Here is a 25,147-nt window from a genome sequence, read left to right as displayed (position 1 = left end):
GTTAGGTGCAACTGGAAGTTTTGTTAAAATAGGAATTGCTGGGCCCTATTCCCAGGATGTCTGATTAGGTAGATGTGGGGTGGGGCCTAAGAATTTGCATTTCTACCAACTGCCTAGCTGATGCTGCTGGTTCAGGGATAATCACTACTCTAGCAAGCAAATTTTGAACCTGGGGTTCATGGATCCTTGGAAGAAGTCAATGATTGGGCTACAGGGCATTTGTATACATATCTTTGAGAGAATATATGCAGAGTTTTGATGTGTAGGCTATTTAGCATTTTTCTAGTAATACAGTCTACATATTTTACCAGATTTTCAAAGAAGGCCTCCAAAATGTAATTAACATTATAATAACGGTACTCAATCATGAATACATCAATCTAGTATGAATACATACTAGAACCACCAGGAATCTGGGCTCTTCCATTCGATTGCAATGTAATTTCAGGCAAAATAACCTCTCTAAAAGGGGAATAATGATAGTATTTATTTCATAGGTTTGTTGTGGGAATCAAATAAGTTAATATTTGTAAATCATTTAAACGAGTACCTAGCAAGTGCTAAATAGGCAATTGCTAAATAAGATTAAAAATCTGGGTATGTTTCAAAAGGCCGAGGCTCTACCCCTGGTGATTCTAATGTATAGTCAGTGTTGAAAACCACTGTTCTGAAATGAAGGGAGCACAATAGATCAATGAATGCCTTTCCTGAAAGTGTCTGGTTAATCTCTTCTCAGTGAACCAGAATTCTCTTCCCAGAGGAGCTTGGCTAGGAAAACTAGAGAGGGCTAACATCTTAGACAATAATCTATTTTTATAAAATTTCAAGAGTTATTTCTTGCTCACCTCATTTTCTTGTTGTTATGGGAAGAGCTGAGGGAAATGAAGCCAAAGGAAAAAAAAATGGTTTTATCCACATTGACTATTATTTTTGCTTAAAATCATCACAAACAAAAACCTTACCTAAAATAAGAATATGCTAATATTATACAGAAATGATCAGAGAGGCAAATGCTAATTGTGTTAGCCAGGCTTCAAGATGACACCTGTGATCCTTGACTCTTAGCGTTCATATCCTTGTATACTCTCTCCCACACTGAACAAGCGGAACGGTGCAACCAATGAGATATCGTAGAAGTGACTGAGTGTGGCTTCACAGTATAGATAATAAAGATGGCAGCTTCTGCCTTTTCTCTTGCATTGCCCACTTTGGGAAAAGCTAGCAGCTGTATCTTGGAGATGGTCAAGGAGTTTGTGGAGAGGTCCATGCTGAGAACAACTGAGGTCTCTTGCTGACAGCCTGCAACTACTCAACAGCCATGTGAGTATGTCACCTAGGAAAGCAATCCCCCAGCCCGACAGTTCTTCAACAATAGCAGCTACTTATGTATGTTGCCAGGCACTATATTTTGGGATAATTCATTATATCATAATAGGTAACTGACACACTAACGCTAAACCTTATACTTTTTAGCTATCCAAGCTGAGAGTTTCTCCTTTACTCTTTTGGTGCTACTGCAGGGTATCTGTTCATTTTATTCTTTTCTGACTCCTTAAGCCCACCAAAAATAATTAGCTACTAAAACAATTAACTAGAAAAGTGGGTATGTTGTACAAGGGAGAGAGAAAGATAACCTAGTCTTAGCCTTATAGTCTCCTGAGGCCTCACATATGAGAGGAAAAAAAAGTTGTCACACTTGAGTGAGTACCAAGGTCAATAGTGAGAGACCAGCTGTATCCATGACAACACGGACTCTACATTGAGTTAACAAGAAATTTAAATTCTAATACCATCTCAAACAAAAAATGTGAGAAAGTTCAGTGTTTTCTAGGAACACAGATGACCAGGTAACTTAACTAAATCCTTGAAGGTCAGTGTCCACTGTTGCTCCTTATTTCAAAACCAAAGAGTCAGAATTATATGAGATAAAACTAGAATCTTAGAGTTTGAGTTCAGGCAGGGATAAAATAACCATCAAGACCTTGTGTTCTATCTATATAGTGACCATGTACTAATTAAAAATATCTAAACAGGTAATGCTCCATATCCTGATTCTAATACCAGCTCAGTGGGTTTTTGGAAACTCATTTCCATTTACGTGAGATTCTGCTAGAGTTCACCTTGTATAACAGAAAGACAGACTTAAAAGTTACTGAATTTATTAGCCATTGAACTTCTAATAATATCAGAACACACAGCTGTGTGTTCAACAAATAGATTTGCTATACTACAAGTGAGACCGCATTCATAGCCTGAGAAGTTAGTGTAGCCCTGTTCTTACCATTTGATTACGTTTTAAGTTGGATCAGAGAAAGTGCCTGACCAGTTAATTACATACCTACTCTGAAATATTCATCTCTATCAAAAGAGCATGGCATATTACTCAGGTAAACACATTTTAATTATCTTTTACTGAAATAGATAACAAAGTGATTTAGATGGTCAAAGGTGTACCTGAATAATAGCATTACAAACACTCCTAGATGTCTATTTTTCTTCTGTTATTTAGAAACCAAATATTTTAGTCAGTATGTTTCCAGATTAGGTATACAGAGCTCGCCTTCTCTATCTACTCCAGATATATAAAACAAGTAGTTTCAACTTAATTGCAAAGGAGGAGGGAGTGCGCGGGTTGGAAGGGAACTGCCAGTGGAGGAAACTGTGAAATGCACTTACTGTAAGTGTGAAAGAGGATCTGTGCTTCCAAGTTTAGGCCAATGGAATTAACACTGCTGCTTTCCTTCAATGTAAAGATGAAAGGAGGCAAGAATCTCCTAAATTTCTGAGATGTATGTTTAGAGGTCAGAAGCAGATGCTAATAAGTTTCATTTCTTGCTTCCATTTTATTGTCTTTTATGCTCATTCCCACACGGCCACTTCTAGCTCATCAGTGTATCTGGGATATATTTACCACCCCCCCGCCCACCATCCCAGTTTTTAATTATAATGTGTTTATTTCCTTATGTTGATTTCAGATCTTTTGGAAGGGATAACCACGATGTCCCGAATACTTTAGTGTGTTTAACTTCTTGGAAAGCCCTGAGTGCACCAGGTACTCATAAGATATAGATAAAGAAGGGGCAGGGCAGACAGGATGTGGGAAGAAACACGCAGAACAAGCAGAGGAAGGTGAGGCTGAAACACATCTGTCCACTTTGGTCTTGCCCTGCTTCTCAACGTCTATTCTCCCTGGTCTCCATTTCCCCACTAAAATGACATAGGGGATTAAACGGCGTATTCTCAGACTTTGTATTAGACAGCCTGACAGCTGATTTTTATTAACCAGCCTGTGAAATCTGTTTGATGGCTAAAATGTGGCTTTATCTCATCAAAGCAGCATCTTGCCATAGGTTCTGTGGGTTGTGTTTGCTAATGTAAAACAGATTGTTATATATTAGAAAGCCTTTGGGTAAGGATTGAGGCTAAAAGGCATTCTGATGAGCTGAAACTTTACTATTCTGTTGTGAAAATATCAATATGGGCAATTAAACTGCTGAACAATGTAACTTTGATATGGAACGGACTAGAAAACAGCTACTCGGGAGGTTGAGACAGGAAAATGGTTTGAATCAGGGAGTTGGAGGTTGCAGTGAGCCAAGATCACGCCACCGCACTCTAGCCTGGCGACGGAGCAAGACTCCATCTTGGGGGGGGAAAAAAAAAAACAACCGCCTGGCTATAATATAAATGAAAATAATTCTGAATTATGTTGCTAATCTACACATATGTATTCATTTACACACTGCTTTAGTGCACCTTAGATTTTCATGCAACCATTATTTATTGAGCAACTACTACATGCCAGGCTTGTGTTAAGGACTGACACATGGTTAACATAGCTCTTTTTTTCAAAAAGCTCTAATCTCATATAATTGAAAATGTCACTAATAAGACCATCTATTCTACTAAAAAGCACTAAAACATTTTAATCTTTAAAATATATATGAAGTATGTTGAATCATAGTTAAACATGGAAAATATGGTTATGAAGAATTGTACATAAGTCCTCAGTTAAATTTACTCTAAGACTTAGATTTAGAGTAAATTTTAAATTTACTCTAAAACTTAAATGATAAAGTTAATTATCAACTTCCTATAACATTTGGCTTATACATTATGATACAAAAAGGCATTAAATGTTTCAAAATGCACTGAGTTTTGTTCCACTCAAACAAAAGGGGAGAACAATGAAACACAAAGGTGTTGAGCTCTTGGAATGTTCCCAAGGTTTCACAGCAAAAGACAGTCACAAATTGATGTCTCCTCTACTACCCTTTCCATTAATCCATTGAGTTGGGATTACCTGGTAAAATTGGTAATTTATTTGTTCAACAAGTAGTTATTGAGTAGCTTCTATTTTCTAGGCATCATTATAGGCAATGTAGATATGTTGGTAAAAGTCACAGACAAAAAAATTACATTGTGGTAAAAAAAGACACATAAGAAATCATCAAATCAACAAACAAATAAACAAATACAATTAGTTGTTATGCAGCAGATTAAAATAAAGTTATTCCTGGGAGCTACTACAGATAAGGCTGTGAGGGAAATCTTCTCTGAGGAGGTGTTGTTAGCTGAGCCCTACATGGCTGCTCGTGAAGATTGGTGGGAAGAAAAATCCAGGCATCAGAGCCGCTCGCCAAAAATCCCTCATGCAGGAGTAAACTTTTATTGTGGTGAAGACAATAAAGGAATCAATGATAACCCATATGTGCTTAAGTAATCGCGTAAATGGTGGTACCAATAACTGCTACAGGGAACAGAAGGCAAGAGTAGGTTCTGCCAGAGGAGATTAAGAATCTATATCGACGCTAAAAATTGTCAGATGCCTAATAGACTTCCAAGGAGGGTGGGAGAATGCAGTGAATACTATCTGCAAAAAATGTATTTGCTCAGTGGACTGGTGGTTCCTGTCTGATTTAAGAGATAATGTTGGGGTCCCAAAGAGACAGTGAAAGCAGAGAGATGTAAAAGGATGTGGTTAGTAGGAGTCAAAGACGGAAGAGGTAGGAAGGGCTGGGTCATGAATAAACTGTAGAAGAAAAATTGCAAAGTAAGGAATTGCACCTCTGAGCAGTTCTGGTGTGATTTGAAAGATTAGATAAGCCTCTCTATTTGTGAGTGGAAGAGGCTGACTTTATCAGAAAACGAGATATTATGATCTCTTGAGTACCTTTTTTTCCAAATGAGAAAAACTGAACGTTCCCTCTGCAACCTGGTACAGGAAAGCTATTAAACAGTAGCATGATAAACATGAACTCTGTAAAACCTGTCTTACTCTCGCCACCTGTTTTCCATATTGTAATCAAAATGATTTTTCTAAGTTGCAAATCTAAGACATGCACCTACTGAAAATCCTTTATGGGACTTTGTTTTTCTCGGCACACAGAGTCAAACTCCTCACAAATGGTCCAGAAGGGCCTGTCTGCTGGTCCCTGCTAATTTCTCCTGTCTTACTTCTTGCTACCTCTTTCTTGGTCATTGGGCCTACTGAGTTCTCTCTTCTCAAATGCACCTTGTGCTTTCTCTAATTGCTAGTGCTCTGTCTTACCAAAAGCTCTTCTTACTCCTACTTATCCTTTAGGTCTTTATCACAGTTACATTTTCTTAGAGGAATTTCCCGCAGTAAGCCTGCCTTGTCCCCTAGCCCCAGGTCTGATGTAGGTGCTTCTCCAGACATTCCGTCATCATTAGTCCTCACCACTCCATATTGCAACTGTTTGCATTCTTGTAGCCCTCCTCCGTAATCTTGATGAGGGTGGGGACCAGGGCTATCTTGTTCACTGTTGCATCCCCTACATCCAGTGTACCAATAGTCATTTAGTATCTATGGGCTCAATGTATATTTACTGAATAAGTACAAATAAATTTTTCTTCTAGGTTGTTAGTTTCTAGAGGACAGTAACCGGGTCTATGCTTCTATCTCAACTGTAAACACAATGTGGGTGCACAAAGAATATTTATAGAATTATTTAACTTAGAGCTGTATTTCTCTTTTTCTACATCGTATCATTTGTACTTATTCAGAGTGGAGTTTCGGGTAAAGACCTCTGCCATCATTCTTGTGTAAACTTGGTAGAATTTTGACCCGCCTCCTCGTGGATACTATTTCCAAGTCTATGCAGGCAAATATCTGGATTAACTAGTCATCTACCTCCTCAATATGGCCTGTTTTGGTAAATGAACTACATCAAGTATTCTTACATATGAGCATAATCCTATCAGTGAAATACTCTTACGATCCCAGAACTTAGACCATATAATTAAAAACGAATATACTTCTTTAGGGCGTTTTGTGTACTTTGAGACCTTATCTTTCTACCATATGGAAATAAGTTTTGGAACTAAATTGATCACAATAATTAATGTTTTAACGTTTCAATTCTTAAATTTAAAGCCAAGGACACAAAATCACCATTTAACTCTAACATGTATGTGAATAAGTATAAATATTTATAATTACCTTCTAATGCATATTTCATATCCAGAGCAAAAAGAGTCCACATAATTTCGGCACTTATTTTTCCCATGTTCAACTCTTGAGGAAACCTAAAATCAAACACATTTTATTAGTGTATGAAGAAAAATAACATGCCTACAAACCAAGATACATCATTTTACACATATACCATAGTAGTTAGTTCATAAACACTGTTATTTATGACATTTCTCTTTATGAACTTTCGTAAGTAAAAAAAAGTTACACGCTACAGTTTAATGTTAAAAAGTTATTGGATTGTAAGAAAACAGACTTCATTATATCAGTGCCAAAGTAACGGTGACTGGGGCTCCCTGTGGATGTCTTGTGATGAGTGTTTGTGTCTCAAGAGCTCCTTCAGTTTTATCGAAGACTTCTTCTTCTCCTTCTCCTTCTCCTTCTCCTCCTTCTTTTTTGTTTTGAGACGGAGTCTCACTCTGTCTCCCAGGCTGGAGTGCAATGGTGCCATTTTGGCTCATTGCAATCTCCTGGGTTCAAGCAATTCTCCTGCCTCAGCCTCCCAAGTAGCTGGGATTACAGGCGCCCGCCACCACACCCAGCTAATTTTTTGTATTTAGTAGAGACAGGGTTTCACCATGTCGGTTCAGGCTAGTCTGGAGCTCCTGACCTCAGGTGATCCACCTGCCTTGGCCTCCCAGAGTGCTGAGATTACAGGCATGAGCCACCACACCTGGCTGACTCCATCTTTTTATGTCTCACTTTCGAGGATAGATCAGATGAAGGTGAATAGCAAATACCATATGACACTAAAAAATCACAACTCATATACATCCCTCAGCCATTTTCCTCGAAGGACACATAAGTACTTTTATTTTTTCTATTATCCATTACCTTCATGTGAATTATTTCAACAAAGATTCCTCACTCCCTCTGGCAAAATGGCTCCTGGTGGGCACCCCCACTAATCTGTACTCCAGAACTTCCAAGCAGGTCTGTGTTTTAGACTAAACAAGCTTAGGTTAAAAACAAGATTCTGACTGCTTCTAAACATTTGTTTTGTTTGCATGTGTTTTCAATCTCATGATAAGGCTCCTAAGTAATATAAGCCCAATGAATATGATGACCGAGTCTTTTTATTACAATGTAAACACTCACTCCATGCCAGAATGTAAGACTAGAAGTATTTTCTCTCTATATATATATACAGACGTGCACACATGAATAAAAATATTTATATCAAGGAGCAGAGCTAGCTCTCACATTCGTCTACATTTGGGGGTTCAAATAAAAAAATAGTATAATCCTGTATGGAAAGCGTTACCTAAGGAAATACGACTTCAAGACAACCTCAAATAAGAAAAGACTATTGACACTTACAGAACTACTCTAGTCCATATTTCCATCAAAATTAGAGTGTGTTGCATCAGTTTCCCTTACTGACTGCCAATTTTATCAATTTGTCTAATAAGGCATTCAATTTTGAAACTTAAATCCAGAAGCTTTATATTTATCAAGTATTTAAGTTCAGATCTCTTCTAAAAAATTTAATACAACCTGAATACATATAAATTAGTTTTCAACATTAAATTTTACTTTATTGATATAACAATAACCCCAGGTAAACAATTTATTTCAAAAGGTTTCATTTGAGCATAAATACTAGCATCATACATTTTGTAGTCCATTAGATTTTATGTAATTAGTATGCAGCATCAAAATTATAAGTGATATAAGAGTGCTTTTTGCTTATAAAAAGGCAAAATTGCTTAGTTATTTTAATTTATTTAAATCAAGAATAAGATTATATTAGCTTTACAGTACAATATACAAGAAACAAAGATATTCACACAAAAAACTAAAGAATATCTCTTATAAACATAGATCTTCAACAAAAAATATCAAATTTAATCTCACAATATACAAAATGAGTAATACATTATGATCAAGAGAGGTTTATCCCAAAAATGCAACATTAATTCAAGCTTCAAAAATCAATCAACACAATTTACCGTATTGTTAGACTATGGAAGAAAAATTTTATGATCATCTCAATAGATGCTGAAAAGGTATTTGACAAACTTCAACATTTATTCATGATTTAAAATCCCTCCGAAAGATAGTAACTAAAGTGAACTTTTTTAACCTCATAAAGAGAATCTACAAAACCCTATTGCTAAAATCATAGTTATGTCTCACACTTGATACTTCAGGATGAAGGCAGTGATACTGACTCTCAGTATTTCTACATAACATTGTACTGGAGTTCTTAAATTCTGTTAAAATGCAAGAAAAATACATAAGAGGCATATAGATAGCAAAGGAAGCAATACAACTCTTCAGAGACAACATGGTTTTCTACATAAAAAATGGCATACTAAAAATTGTCTGCATAGAAAATGTCTAAAAACTAATTTAAGAAGCTACAAAATATAAGGTCACAGAATACAAATTCATATATTTCTGTATACTACCAATGAACTATTGGAAATTAAAATTAAAATAACAGTATCATTTATAATAGAATCTGATATGGTTTTACTCTGTGTCCCCACCCAGATTCCATCTCAAATTGTAATCCCTACATGTTGAGGGAGGGATCTGTAATCCCCATGGGGGCAGTTTCCTCTATGCTGTTTTCTTATAGTGAGTGAGTGCTCACAAGATCTGATGGTTTTAAAAGTGTTTGCCAGTTCACTCCTGTGCTCTTGTCTCTCTCCTCCTACCTTGTGAAGAAGCTGCTTGCTTCCCCTCAGCCTTCAACTGTGATTATGTTTCCTGAGGCTTCCCTCACCATATGAAACTGTGAGTGAATTAAACTTCCTTCTTTTATAAATTACTCAGTCTCAGGCATCTTTTCTTTCTTTCTTTTTTTTTTTTTTTAGATGAAGTCTCACTCTGTCGCCCAGGCTGGAGTGCGGTGGTGCGATCGTGGCTCACTGCAACCTCCACCTCCTGGGTTCAAGCGATTCTCCTGCCTCAGCCTCCCGAGTAGCTGGGACGACAGGCATGCACCTTATAGCAGGGTCAGAATGCACTAATGCAGCATCAAAAGTTATTAAATACTTAGTTATAAATCTAATATAATACGCATAAGATTTATATGAAGAAAACTATATAGTATTGAAAAACGAAATAAGGCCTAAATCGATATATTTTATTTATAGGCTGATATACTCAATAATGTTAGAATTTTATCTTTTCTCAAATTGATTCATAGATTCAATGCAATCTCAATCAAAATTCTAGCAGAATTTCTTGTGGAAATCAACAAACTGATTCTAAAATTGGCATAGCAAAGTAAAAACACCAGAAGATGAATAAAATGTTGTTGTTTTTTTAAAGTAAAGAACAAACTCTACTTGTATTTGCAGCTTTCTATGAAAATATAATAATTCATACAGAATGTCTTCAAATAAAAGAGTGGCTAATTTTCAACAATGTGTAACAGTATGTCAGTGAAGAAAGGACAGTCTTTTCAACAAGAGATGCTAAAATACTTGAATATCCACAGGCAAAAAAGAAAAAATCTTGACTCATACCTTGCACCAAATTAAACATCTAACTCAAAATGGACCACAGACCAAAATGCCAAACCTAAAGCCATAAAACTTTTGAAAGAGAACATAGTAGAAAATCTTTGTGACCTTATATTAGGCAAAACTTGTCTAGATGTAACACAAAAGTGTAACCCATAAAATATTGATAAACTGAACTTCATGAATTAAAATCTGATCTTCAAAAGACATTGTTGAGAAAACAGAAAGGTAAGCCACAGACAGGGAGAAAAAAATTTGCAAAACATGTGTCTAATAAAGGATTTATATCTAGGATATATACATTACACTAAAATCTCAGTAATAGAGAAAAAACATTACCCAATAAAAATGGGCAAATGATTTGAATGACACTTCAGAAGAGAAAAAAATTAGATGGGAAATAAACACATGCAAATAAGCTCAACATTATTAGTCATTAGATACTTGCCAATAAAATTATGATGTGATACTACATGTCTATTAGAATAGCTTAAAAACACAAAAGGCAGCCGGGCGCGGTGGCTCACGCCTGTAATCCCAGCACTTTGGGAGGCCGAGGCGGGCGGATCACAAGGTCAGGAGATCAAGACCATGGTGAAACCCCGTCTCTACTAAAAATACAAAAAATTAGCCGGGCGCAGTGGCGGGTGCCTGTAGTCCCAGCTACTCGGGAGGCTGAGGCAGGAGAATGGCGTGAACCCGGGAGGCGGAGCTTGCAGTGAGCTGAGATTGCGCCACTGCACTCCAGCCTGGGCGACAGAGTGAGACTCCGTCTCAAAAAAAAAAAAAAAAAAAAAAAAAAACACAAAAGGCAAAAGCCCAATACTATTAAGGGCTAGCAAAGATGCAAGTGTGCAGAAGAGCTGGAACTCTGACACACTGCTTCTGAGAATGGAAAATGTTATAGTTGTTTTGGAAAGCAGTTTGGCAAATGACATTTTTTATAGAATTGGAAAAAAATATTCTAAATTCATATGGAACCAAGAAAGAACCCAAACATACAAAACAACCTTAAGAAAAAAGAACGAAGCCAAAGATATCACACTACCTAACTTCAAATTATACTACAAGCTACAGTAACCATAACAGCTGATACTGGCACCAAGAAAGACACATAGAACAATGGAACAGAACAGAGAGCCCAGAAATAAGGCCACACACCTACAACCCATCTGATCTTTCATGAAGCTGACAAAAGCATTGGGGAAACAACTCCCCATTCAATAAATGATGCTGGGATAACTGGCTAGTCATGTGCAGAAGATTGAAACTGGATCTTTTTCACTATATACAAAAATCAACTCAAGATGAATTAAAGACTTAATGTAAAATCAAAAATGATAAAAACCCAGAAGAACACCTAGAAAATGCCATTCTGGGCATAGGCCCTGGTAAAGATTTTATGATGACCCCAAAAGCAATTGCAACGAAAAGAAAAATTGACAAGTGGAATTTGATTAAACTAAAGAGCTTCTGCACAGCAAAAGAAACTATCAACAGAGTAAAGGGACAACCTTCAGAAGGGGAGAAAATACTTGCAAAGTATACATCTGGCAAAGGTCTAATATCCAGAATTTATAAGAAACTTAAACAAGTCAATATGCAAAAACAACAGGCAACATCATTAAAAATGAACAAAGAACATGAACAGAGACTTCTCAAAAGAAGACATACACATGGCCAACAGGCATGTGAAAAAATGCTTGACATTGCTAATCATTACAGCAATGCAGATCAAAACCACCATGAGATATGACCTCACATTGGTCAGAATGGCAATCACTGAAAAGTAAAAACATAACAGATGCTGGTGAGGTTGCAGAGAAAAGGGAATGATTATACACTGCTGGTGGGAAACAACCACTGTGGAAAACAGTTTGGAGATTTCTCAAAGGACTTAAAATAGAACTACCATTTGACTCAGCAATCTCTTTACTGGGCATATAACCAAAAGAAAACAAATCTTTCTACCAAAAAGACACATGCACTTGTATGGTCATCACAGCACTATTCATAATACACAAAGACATAGAAGTCAAGCTACAAGCCCATACACAGTGGACTGGATAAAGAAAATGTGTACCGTAGGACACTACATAGGTATAAAAAAGAATAAAATCATGTTCTTTGCAACAACATGGATGGAGCTGGAGGTCATTATTGTAAGTGAATTAACTCAGGAACACAAATTAAATATCAGATGTTCTCACTTATAAGTGGGATCTAACTATTGAGTACATATGGACACAAATAAAGGAACAATAGACATTGGGACCTCCTTGAGGGTAGAGGGTGGGAGAAGAGTACGGATCTAAATGCTACCTCTTGGCTACTATGCTTGTAGCTGTTTTGGAAAGCAGTTTTGGCATTTTTCATAGGATTAGAAAAAAATTCTAATATATAACTAAGAATCAGATGCTTATCATCTGGGTGATGAAATAATTTGTATATCAAACCCCCATGACTTACAATTTATCCATGTAACAAACCTGCCTATGTACCCACTGAACCTCAAATAAAAGTTGGAAAGAAAAAGCAAAACAAAAACCATCATTTAAAATAAAATAACAAACTGGAAAAATATAACCAGCTAATATAAAAGACAAAAAGAGAATATTATTAACATAAAAAGAACATATACTATTATTAACATGTGAAAAATCTATAGAAAAAAATGAAAGAAAAAGTGGCTGAGATGAAAGGAAGTTAAAAAAAAAATCAAAGCCCCATAAACACAAGAAAGGAGTTGTTCACCTTAATAAGAGTAAAAATTTTCTACTTATCAGACTAGAAACAATTTAAAAATTGATGAAAATTCAGGCTTTTTTTTTGAAGTTGATTTTCACATAGTTACCTAATGACTCTCTACAAGCCTTCAGTTCTTCTGCTATACCAGTATCTGTGCTGTCCCTATCCCCTTCTCTTCTCTGTGCTCCAGGAGTCCCTCATTGGCTGCATCATTCTGATGTTAAATGATACCATGGAAAAATATGCAGCTATTGAAATGATCAAGGCAGAACTATTTCAATTGACATGAATAGATGTCTCTCAGGCAGTATTAGGTGAATAAAGCAAATTATTGATTAACATATAAGATGATCGTATATTTCACAAACAACACTATGAAAGCAAACATTATTAAATGAATTTCTATGTTTATATGTGTGAAAAAGTTAGCTGGAAGAAAACACACTAAACTACTGAAAATTTATAAAGCTTAGGTTGGGGAGTCATGCTTTTAAATTTTACTGATTTACTTCACAGAAATGATCTAAAAATATTAGGACTCTTATTTTCTACTTCATACAGCCTGTGAAGGTGAATATGATTATTTCTGTAATCATAACATTTTTAAAACTCAATTTTGAAGTAGAATCAATGGGAGTTTTACTATATACATGAGTTATTTTAAAAGATGGATAATAATAATTTGTTTCCCACAAAACCGCTATTCAGTTGTTATTATTTTTAATTTGAAAATTGGTGGTCAGGAGTTAAGCCCTGAGATATCTCCAATAAAGAAAAAACAATATTCAATGAGTTTGTTCGATATTTAGAGGAGATGTAAAGGGAAGTTTAATAACGTTCATTTTAGACTCAGTAATGTTAGAAATTAGGTAAATATACTAGAACATGAAACAAATCAAAGACAGAATCAGTAATAGAGCCCATGGTTCTTGCCCATGTTTCTCTTTACTTTATTTTTTTATTTTTATTTTTGAGAGGGAGTCTCCCTCTGTCGCCCAGGCTGGAGTGCAGTGGCGCGATCTCGGCTCACTGCAAGCTCCGCCTCCCGGGTTCACGCCATTCTCCTGCCTCAGCCTCCGGAGTACCTGGGACTACAGGTGCCCACCACCACGCCTGGCTAATTTTTCGTGTTTTTAGTAGAGACGGGGTTTCACTGTGTTAGCCAGGATGGTCTCGGTCTCCTGACCTCGTGATCTGCCCACCTTGGCCTCTCAAAGTGCTGGGATTACAGGTGTGAGCCACCGCGCCCGGCCTATTCTTTTTTTACAATAAAAAAATTCCCATGCATTGAAAATGTTTACACAGTTAACAATTAATTTCCTTCCTTCTTTCTTTCTTTCTTTTTTTTTTTTTCTTTTTTTTCTTTTTCTTTTTTGTTATTAGGCTATTGGTTTTTTCCTCAGAATACCGTTTAAATTATCGGCTTCATGTTTTATGTAGTAGTCCCTCTTTAAATTTAAATCTCAAGATCTACTTCTTGCTAAGATCTACTTCTATACTGAAATCAATATTTGGGGTCTGAGGTCTCCTTCTGATCAGTGTTAAAAGTTTTGCTCTATTATAATACATTATGATACACTGGTTTCAATTTTGGTTGTGCTATTACCTGTAGAGATAATAGATATCCTATGATAGAAAATAAAAAGAATGCAAAGTTTCTTTCTTTAACAGCTACACAAGTTCTTCTGAAGCCTGTATTTTATTTTACTTTACCTCCACTCTATGGTACATTTTGTACGTACAGAATTACATTTCTGACTCTTTCTTACATATTTCATAGTTAAATTAATGGCAATACTATTTAGCTGATTAATTTAGATAGCTACCAGAGTCATCAGCCTCTGCCACGATCCACAGTGTCCCCTCCTTTGCACCCTCCAGGGAATTTTTTCTTTGCTCTACCTGTGGAATTTGCCTCTCTCTTCCCTATTCCTAATATCTCACCCCCAATTCAAGTCATTATCTTCATTTGCCTCAATAATTGCACTAATCTATTAGTTTCTGTCTTTGCCCCTATTTTTCCCCCTTCTGATACATCTATATTATCACCTAATTTGCCTTTTAAAAACACAGGCCATCATATTTCTAACTACTGCTTTAAAACCATAAATTGCTTGTCACACGTTTATTAGCATATAATAGTTTCAACTCATTAATATGACTATCCTGCTCTGATGATCTGGCCCCAACTTTCATTTCTTTCACCTTCATTCCCCAACCCTTACCATGAATAATCTAGCTACCTCTATTATTTATTAGTTCTTGACATGCCTGACATTCCATATATCTTCTGATCATTTCCCACCTTCCTGTTGTCTCTTCTTCTTAATTTCTATGAGATAATAACCTCTCTCTCTCTCCCTGGAAAGCACAGCCCAAGTATCACCTCCCTTTAAGTCTTCCGTTGTATTCAAGGCAGAATTAGCAATGATTAAATGCTTGTGAATGATAAGGGCAAAGAGAGGTGCATAGTGACTATACATGGGTCTGAGCTCACTTAATATTAAGAATTAGTGACAGGACTGGTGCTTTTCTACTGTAGAAATGACACAATTTTACTCTTGACACAAGGTCTCACTTAACTGGCACAATGTGATTGACATTTGCTTTGTAGTTCCAAACTGATGAAAATGAGGGGAATAAGATTTTTTCTCTTTAATTTTGTCTAGCATTATACAACATTTCTCCTGACAGGGTTCAGAACATGCTACCCCAAAATATGGCACCTTGGCAAATTGAATATTTCAAGTGGAAGGAATCTGAGAAATGGCACGTGCAGTTAGGACTTTGTGATTTTCCCCTGAAGCAAGAATAAAACCTACAAAGGGTTTTCTGATCTTCCTCTGAAGCAGGAAATAGGATCCTTACATGAGAGGTGCTGCTCCTATACCAAAAGCAAAGAAAGAAGCATCCTTATCAAAAGGAACGTGAATGAGCAGGCCTTGCTGTTTCTCCAAGTTTACTGTATTTATACTTTTCTGGGGGCTTCTATACATGTCCCCACAACTCTCCACTTTTCGTCAAACCTAGCACAAAATATACTCAAATTTAGTCATTCATTCAGGTCTTTATTTCCTTTGAAGGCTCCCATGTCATATAAAGTTTATGTTAAATAAATTTGTATGCTCTTCTCTTGTTAATGGATCTTGTTATAGTGACTACAGCTGAGGACTCAGAGGATAGAAGGAAAAGATATTCTTTCTCCCCTACACTGCTCTCACATAGCATCTCTTTACTACCTAACAGTATTAATTACATTTACACAGTCTTCCCAATACCTACATATGTATATAATTTTTTCTCTCCATACTATTTTTTTTTTTTTTGAGATGGAGTCTCACTCTGTCGCTCAGGCTGGAGTGCAGTGGGGCAATCTCTGCTCACTGCAAGCTCCGCCTCCTGGGTTCACAGCATTCTCCTGCCTCAGCCTCCCGAGTAGGAGCAGCTGGGACTACAGGCACCCACCACTATGCCCGGCTATGTTTTTCTATTTTTTAGTAGAGACAGGGTTTCACTGTGTCAGCCAGGATGGTCTCGATTTCCTGACCTTGTGATCCGCCCGTCTCGGCCTCACACAGTGCTGGGATTACAGGCGTGAGCCACTGCGCCTGGCCCTCTCCATACTATTTAAACCATTTTAGCAGCCGAAATATAACTTAGTAACATTTGCAAAGCTAACAGTTTCCCAAACAATTCTTTACTGTTTTCTGCCTTGTGGAAATAGGGGAGAAAAATGAACAATTATGAGTAAAATACAGCAGGTGAAAGAAGAAAGTCGGTTCTGGAAATCAAAGGATAAATACTCCATGTTCCCGACAACATAGATTTTATCAATTTCTCAGAAACTAATGGCTACATTTTAAGTTTCTAATTTTTAAGGGACCACAAAATAATATTCCCATAATAGTGTTTTTTCACTGTGTCCAACTTTGCCTTTGTAGACTTGTAAATATGTAATCTCATTTTGACACTAAATTTTTATATGCTTTTTCTATGCTGTAGTTCCAATATCAAATCATTATTTAAAAGGCAGAGTTGTTTTTTTCTGACACATTTCACAATGGAATACATCTGCCTTTTGGTGGGGGCTAGCTATGGAGTCTATACCATCTGCATATTTGCTAGAGGCTTATTTTCCAAAATTTAACACATTTTTGACTATTTCTTCTGCCTAATACCTAGCATTATAATACAGAAGTTAAATAGCAATGCTTTCCCAAAGACAGCGATTTCATTTCTCCTCTGCTACTTAGCTAATTTACCCAGTGGAGCAGTGAGTAATCTCTTCAAAACTCAATTTTCTCACTTGTCAAATGGGGATGATATTAATTGCGTAACTTGGGACTGTTTCTAGGGCTGTTGTGAGGATTAAATGAGATTTTACGTGTAAATATTTTGCTTAGTCACTGACACACGGTGAGTACTCAATAAATGTTTCCTGCTGGTAATGATGAAATTGTAAGTCCTGCTGGTAATGATGAAATTGTAAGTATAAATGAGACAGACAGGAAAATATTTAGATTCCATTGATTTCTAACGTAAAAATAATCACATAAAGTGAATGAAAATTTATATTTGTATTTACCAGGTGTTTAGTCCGTAGGATAAAATATGTTAATAAAGTTAATAGCAATAAACTTGATTTAGGAAAATGTTTATGTACTCACAGGACTAAATGGTTTTATGAACTTCAGAAATATTGAACTATACACTAACAATTCATACATTAACTACAAATGAATTCCAAACTACGATAGAAACAAAATTGAAAGAGGTTTACCTTTCCACGACCATTTCGTAACTTTGTAGAAGTTGTCATACATACTTAAAAGTTAAAAGAAGTACACATAAATATGGTATATTAAATATTCCTACTTACCGTATATATTTAAATTAGCCTTTCTCACACTAGTCTGAATTCATGAGTTTTCTTGTGCACAAATTAAATTCTCTAAGGTGTAGCTCCACCTCTTCTCCATTTTCAATGCAGTCATAGCTTAACTTAATCTACCATTATAAAGAGGAGGTTTAATGAAATAACTGATCCATTCCACCATTATTTGACTGTCTCCTGTTTTTAATTTGCAGCAATTAATTAACAAAGCACAAATGTTTTAAATCTTGAATCTTATGAGACACAATTTAATAACCTAATTTATTATCTTGCAAATGTCTTACTGAAATGAGGAAAACATAAACTGCCACTGTCAAATTTGATAATACTGATTCATCAGTCACAATGGATAAAATTAGAATCCATTAAATGTGAAGTATTATTTTGATATGCAAAGTTTGAAGAAAAGTATGTTAATTATTACAAATTAGTAAGCAATGGTTCCCCGTTCCTGCCTGTCATGTATGCATCTGAAATTTCTTTGTCATAGCTGGAACTTAAAGAGACAGTTTGTTGTGCCCTTTTTACATTATAAAACATATTAAGCCTTTGTTAGTATGTTCTGCACTTAAGACACTTGACATCTATTTAGTGCAATTAACTGCTATTATCATGAATGTAGTGAACAACTAAGCATAAATTTTATTAAGCAGGACTCTACTAGTAAATTACGAGCCATCCTTACAAATTAATGCTATGGTAGAAATTTTTCCTTTTGTACTTAGGTTCTCTTGTACCATAAAGCAAATTGATCATAAGTGCCATTTGAAGCCAATCACCCTTTTTATCTTTTTGCTTTCTCTTTGTTTCATTTATAACCTAAGGCATTATTTTAATGAACTCAGATCTTTAAGTATATATTTAATTTTAACATGAAAAACAAAATTGTGAATGGATCTATGTAAACTTTTTTTTTTTTTTTTTTTGGAGACAGGTTCTCACTCTGTTGCTCAGGCTGTTGCTGAGTGTTGCCTTGGCTCACTGTAGCCTCCACCTCCTGGGCTCAAGCAGGTCCTTCCGCCTCAGCCTCCCTAATAGCTGGGACTACCAGCATGTGGCAAAATGCCTGGTTAATTTTTGTATTTTTTTATTTAGAGACGAGGTCTCCCTATGTACTGATCTCAAACTGCTGGCCTCAAGAAATCCTCCTGCCTCAGGTTCCCAAAGTGCTGGGATTACAGGCATGAACCATTGCTCCTGGCTTCCACTTTTTAAAAGTTTTTATTTATTTATATCAGAGACAGGATCTTGCTCTGTCACCCAGGCTGCAGTGCAGTGGTCTGATCATAGCTCACTTCAGCCTTGAACTCCTGGGATCAAGAGACCCACCTGCCTCATCCTTCCAAGTAGCTGGGACTACCAGCATGAACCCAGCTCTAAGTGAACTATTGAAATCAGCATCGCATAAGAATTTTAAAATACCACCTGGCAATATCACAAAGGAGTTGCAGATGGCCAGAGACAACCTAAATAACTTGTGTAATGCGCATGGGATAAATAGTCAACAGAATTTACTGAGTTTAGATAACTGTTTCTCAAGCTGCAAGACCTGGTACAAGCAAGTCCTCATGTTCATATTGCAGGGGAGGGGGGAGCACCTATTCAATGCAGGCATTAGGGTGGGTGCCTTCTGTGCATTATCTCTACAAATCCTTCTATGGTCTCATGAGTTAAGTTTTGCCTCCTAATTTCTCAAACATAGAAAGCCTAAAAGATGTTGCAATCAGATCCAGATTAATCATTAAAATATCAGAAATGTTTGGAAGGATTAATGTTCATCATCTTATTTATGGGATCCTCTTGTTAACATTAACCCTTTTGTTACTTCAAAGGGTTGCTGACATTTTGATTCTGCCTATTACTAGGTATGTGATTTTGTGTAACTTAGTCCCCTCTATGCTTAAGTTTCATAATCTGTAATTTGGGGATGATAATGGTACTGATATCATTAGAATGAATTTAGGATTAAACGTTAAACTGTAAAAATGTTAGAATAGTGCCTGGCTCCAGCTAATTCCCCATGGTTCCCTATATAATGATTATGATATTTATAACACATAAATATCTAGTTGTGTTAAAATCTTTCAGCAAGCATGACAAACCTTGAAAAACTCAAGATCAACTCTTTTTCGCCTCTATGATATGTGGTCAGGGAGGTAGAAAAGTGAAATCTTCAGAGGTGTTTAAATTAGTATAATTCTTAGTAAGCATTCTTTGACAGTACTCTTGTGCACTTAGAAAAATACTTGAATTATTTCCACATAATGTAATATTTTGGGAAACTGCAGAGAAACACACTTGATCTGTTTTAAAATTCAAAATGGCTATGATAGACATGCGTAACAATTTTTTAAATTACTTTTGAAATTTTACTTTATATCTTTAGTGTCAGGTAGATTTTTATAACAGATCTGTGGTTTTTTTCGCTATCTATTCTGCCCTCTATGAACTCCAGGTCTGCAAAACCGATCTCTTGTAGGAAATAAACCATTTGCCTAGATCCTAAGAATTCAAATTAAAGCTTTTTTGTTTGTTTGGTTGGTTTTTGCTTTTTTTTTTTTTTTTTTTTTTTAACATTTCAACAGAAAACAAACTGCAACTATATTGGAATACATGTGTCATTCCATATAATATTATATTGGATTAGTTATGCTACTTTGGTTCCAAAACTCAGAGGCTCAAGTAACTACAAATAATTAAAAAGTAATTTTTGTAAGGATACTTTGGGTAATGGAAAAACAAAACTAAACTCCATTACCACGTTCTACTGGAACCCAAGAAAAACCGAACTCTGTCTACTGCAGTCAAACAGCCCCTGGAGTCAGGCTTTAGGGAGCCTCAGACAAGACAGACAAGATGCTCCTTCAGGGTTTAAGGCAGCGCTGAGGACTGCGCTGAATGACCGCAGACAGGGATCTTCATGCACAAAGTCCTCCAGTATGTGACTCTGCTATTCTTGTATCTGCTTTTCCTTCCAAGTATCCTTTCCCTCCACTCACTGCCAACTACCTTCTTCTCTCTCAGTGCTATCTTCATTCCTGTTTATACTTCATTTTGACTTATTCTTAATTGTGGATCACCGACTACAGGTATCTCCAAATTCGTAAACTTTCAGTGTCTAGTCTCCCTGTCAGCTGAGTCATTCTCAGGATTTTTTTGGTACAGTTCCAGAGAGGGAACCTAGTTTCTCTGTTCTCATAAGGCTGTGTCAACAAGGATGTATAGGAGGAGTTTAATCACAGAATGACTTGTGACTGTGGCAGGCACAGGCACAGTAGTTAATCAGTTTCAGACTCCTGATTAATTTTGTACATATCTCTTTTAGAAATTAAATATTTGTGACTCTAGCCTTGCATGGTGCCTGGCATATATTAAGGGTTCGATACATATTTATTAAATTGAAATGAAACTGTTAATGAAAAACAATAAAAGTCCAATAGAGCAGAAAAGAAAAGAATGAGATAAAATACTTTAGGTTAAAAGAAAGAATTAAATATTTACTTTATCTTTCCTATATTTACTATATATTAGGGTAACCAAGTAACCCTAATTAATGAAAGTTCTTCTTTGTAAAAAATTCTAACGAATAAATGTTGAAGAAATGATAACCTTATAAACCCACCATTTTGTCATCCCTAATGGAATAGCAAATTCTGAAGTGATCATAAATAAATGAAACCATTAGAGGAAAGGTTGATGAAGACATTTTCAACAAAGAAATAAGGCTGGCAGCACTAATCACTGTTAACATCACTACAAGGGAATAACCAGATAATGTCCTACCTGATGTGACATACTATGAAGTACACACAGTCACTTGTGAAGTGTTCTTAAAAAAATGAACCTGAAATATTCAGCTATGGAGAGTATTAACTATGAAGGAACAAGTTAATTAGCAGCATAAGGAGGCAAATGGAATAACCCAGAAAGTGGCATATTCTAAAGGATAGTGAACATAGCTTCTTTCAGAAGTCAATGGTATAAATAAAATAAAAGGGAAGGGGGACTTAACTAGTATGAAAGAGACTTGTAACACATAATAACCATATGTAATGCTTATACCTTATTTGGATCCTGATTGAAACAAAACAATGTAAAAAAATAACTTCTTTAAAGAAAATCAGAAGCACTTGATTATGGAATAGGGATTACACAATACCAGGCAATTACTGTTAATGTTATTAGTTGTGCTGTACAAAAGAAAGCCATGAATTTTAGGGATAAATGCCGAACTAAGAAGGGATGAAATGATAGGATGTCTGAAGTTTGTTTAAGATAATTCAGCCAAAAGAAAAAGAAAGTGAAAACTCAAGAGTATAGATGAAGAAAATATCACAAAATTTTGATAATTGTTGAATTAGAATGATGGCTATACAGAACTCTACTGCATAGTCTCTGTACTTTACTGTATGATTAACACTTTCACAACAATTTCTTAAATATAAAAGTAATTTAGGGAACCCATAGTGTAAGCAAACAGATCAATAACTTTAATACTCTGAACAACATTATTTCCAAAATAGAAAGAACAAAGGCAAATCCTAATCAAAGTAGCTTAAACCTAAACTTCCTCAATTCAGCAAATAAAATACACTATCTTTAAAAACATCCACTTTGAAACTAATGTTCTGGCTCATCACATAACCCTGAGAGGGGAAAAATAAGCAAATTTTATCCTTGCAAATGGAAAAGACAATCTTTCAAAATTGGTCCATTTTCTAATCAATACACTGAGATACTTTCTGCTATCTACACTTAATGAAGAGAGAAAATGAGTTGAGACTTCACTGTATGTATACTTTTGGAGAAAACTAAAAGAAATTACATATTATAGTACAATGCATGCAAACAAATGAGATAACAGAATGGATGAAACGTATTTCTGCTTATGTTTTGGTATGTATAACAAAAACAAAGTAATATGAAGTCACAATAGTTTTAGTAAAATGAGTAAAATTTTCTGAATATTTAGAAATAATTAAGATTTCTTACTTTTAGGCATATATAGCTAAACTTCTCTATATTATGTATTTAATTGATATCAATCTAAAGGATTTCCATATGTATGTATACAACTCTCTGTTGCATATAATGCTTGCAAGTCACATAGATAACTAAATCTCTGTATATCAAAATATAAGTCACTGTGAACTTCTTTAAATTGATACTTCCTCCTGTATTACTTATCTCCAATAATGATGCCCCTATAAATATAACATTTCCATTGTCTCTGCTTCCTTAACACTCTACTCAATGCATTTAGTCATAAAGATCTTTTGATTTATTTCACAAATCTGACCTTAACTCTCCACCATCTTACACAAGGCTTTCATATCTTCTCACTGGATTACTGCGATAGCCATTTAACATTTATTTTCACTAACAGAAGAAAGACAATAATAAAAGAATGAGAAAAAAATTAATTTAAAACAGAAAACAAAACATTGAATAAAATCAAAAGCTGTTTTTTAAGACCAGTAAAATTTATAAATGTTCAGCCAGTTGCACAGAATAAAAGAGAGAAGACACAAAATATAAATATTAAGGATGAGAGATAGGAAAAATCAGTTCAGATTTAACAGACATAAAAAGGATAATAATAGACTGGCATAAACAACTACATGATGGAGAAATTTCACTACTTAGATTAAATGGAAAATTTCCTTGAAGATACAAACTACAAAAACCTAAACTGAACAAATAGGTAAACTAAACAGCCCTATATCTAATGAAGAAATAACATTTTTAATTTAAGAACCTCCTACAATAAAACTCTAAGCCCAGATTATTTTTCCAGTAAGTTCTATCAAAAACTCAGAAAAGAAAATGTCAAATTTTATAAAAACTCTTTTGGCAAATCATACTGGAAGAAATACTGTCTAACTCATTCTATAAAGCCATCATTATATTGATATAAAAATCAGATAAAGACACTACAAGAAAATAAAACCATAGAGCAATATCCTTATACACACAAATGCAAAAATACTTAACAAAATTTTATGAATAAAATATAATAATATATAGGAAAGATTATACATCAAGACTATGTGGAGATTGTTCCAGGAATGCAAGGTTGGTTTAAAGTTAAACACTCCTTGGTATAATTCACCATACTGATGGTTGAAAAGCAAAATTGTGTGATTACCCTATTATGAGCAGAAAAGATATTTGACAAAATCAAACACACTTTCATGATAAAAACTTTCAGAATAATAAGGACGGAACAGAACTTCCTCAACTTGATAAAGAATTATTCATGAAAAACATTTAGTTAACATGATATTCAATGGTAAAAGTCTGTATGCTTTCCCTATGAGATTAGGAATAAGGCAAGAATGTCTGCTCTTCACTAATTTTAGTCAACATTGTCCTGAAGATTTTAGCCAGAGCAATAAGGCAAGAAAAATAATAAAATGCATCCAAATTGGAAAGATATAAGTAAAACCATCTTTATTTTAGACAAGAATATGATATATTTAAATAATCACAAGGAACCTACAAAAAAGTAAATTTAGGAAGGCTGAAGATATATATTTGTGTATCTATGTACTACTAACAAAGAATGGGAAATTGGAATTAAAAATACCATTTAAGATAGTAATAAAAATACTTAGAAACCAATTAACAAAGAATATGCAACACCTTTCCACTAAAGTAAAAAATTAAATAAGACCTTAATGCATGTACATACCATGTTCATGGATTATAAAATTCTATATTGCTGTTTTCATTTCTCTCCAATAGATTTATACATTTAATGCAATATCAATCAAAAGTCCAGCAGACATTTTTCTTGTGGAAACTGATGAACTGATACAAATTTAAATGGAATTGCAAAGGAGCTAGAAGAGCCAAACAATTTTCAAAAATATAAATAAAGTTGAATAAATTTTACTATGATATTTCAAGATATGTTAGAAAATGATAGTCACCAAGATGTGCAGTACTGGTGTAATTATGGATATATAGATCAATGGAACAGAATACAAAGAACTTCAGAATTAACCTCTTACATATATAGTCAATTGAGTTTTCACCAAGGTGCCAAAGCAATTCAATGAGGAAAGAATAATTTTCAACAAGTAGAGATAAAAAATAGATAACCATATGAAAATGATCCCAAATAAAGTTAAACTTGATTATAACACCAGTTAACAAGTAAAAATTAGCTTGAAATGAATTATAGACTTAAATGTAAGATGTCTAGAAGAAAACTGTGGTGTTGCAAACTGACTGCAGATCGCAAGGATTTCTAAAATAGAAATTTTTAAAAGCTTAAACTATAAAAGAAACCGATAAAAAAAATTGGACTATTCCATCAAAATTTTAAAAATATGCAATAACTATGCTCTTCAGAAGGCACTAGTAAGATAATGGAAAACAAAGTTACAAACTAGAAGCATATATTGCAACATTTATTTCTGATGACAGAGCTTTATCTAGTACAGACCTTTACAACTCAACAATAATAAGATAAACATCCTAATTTGGAAATGGGAAAATGATTTTAACAGATATTTCACCAAA

The 25,147-nt window shown here is 35.0% G+C and overlaps 1 protein-coding gene across 1 annotated transcript in view; it reads right to left on the bottom strand.

Moving 5' to 3' along the window:
• Nucleotides 1-25,147, bottom strand: part of UNC13C (unc-13 homolog C) — a 624,577-nt gene that overhangs the window by 214,337 nt on the left and 385,093 nt on the right. The window contains exon 18 of the mRNA XM_008016541.3: nucleotides 6,464-6,549. Within this exon, the coding sequence (XP_008014732.3) occupies nucleotides 6,464-6,549 (86 nt within the window). The remainder of the gene's footprint in view (nucleotides 1-6,463; nucleotides 6,550-25,147) is intronic.

This window comes from Chlorocebus sabaeus, chromosome 26, assembly GCF_047675955.1.
Source record: "Chlorocebus sabaeus isolate Y175 chromosome 26, mChlSab1.0.hap1, whole genome shotgun sequence".
Taxonomy (NCBI): domain Eukaryota; kingdom Metazoa; phylum Chordata; class Mammalia; order Primates; family Cercopithecidae; genus Chlorocebus; species Chlorocebus sabaeus.
Note: the sequence above shows the minus strand (reverse complement) of the source record. Positions and strands in the feature narration are given on the sequence as shown.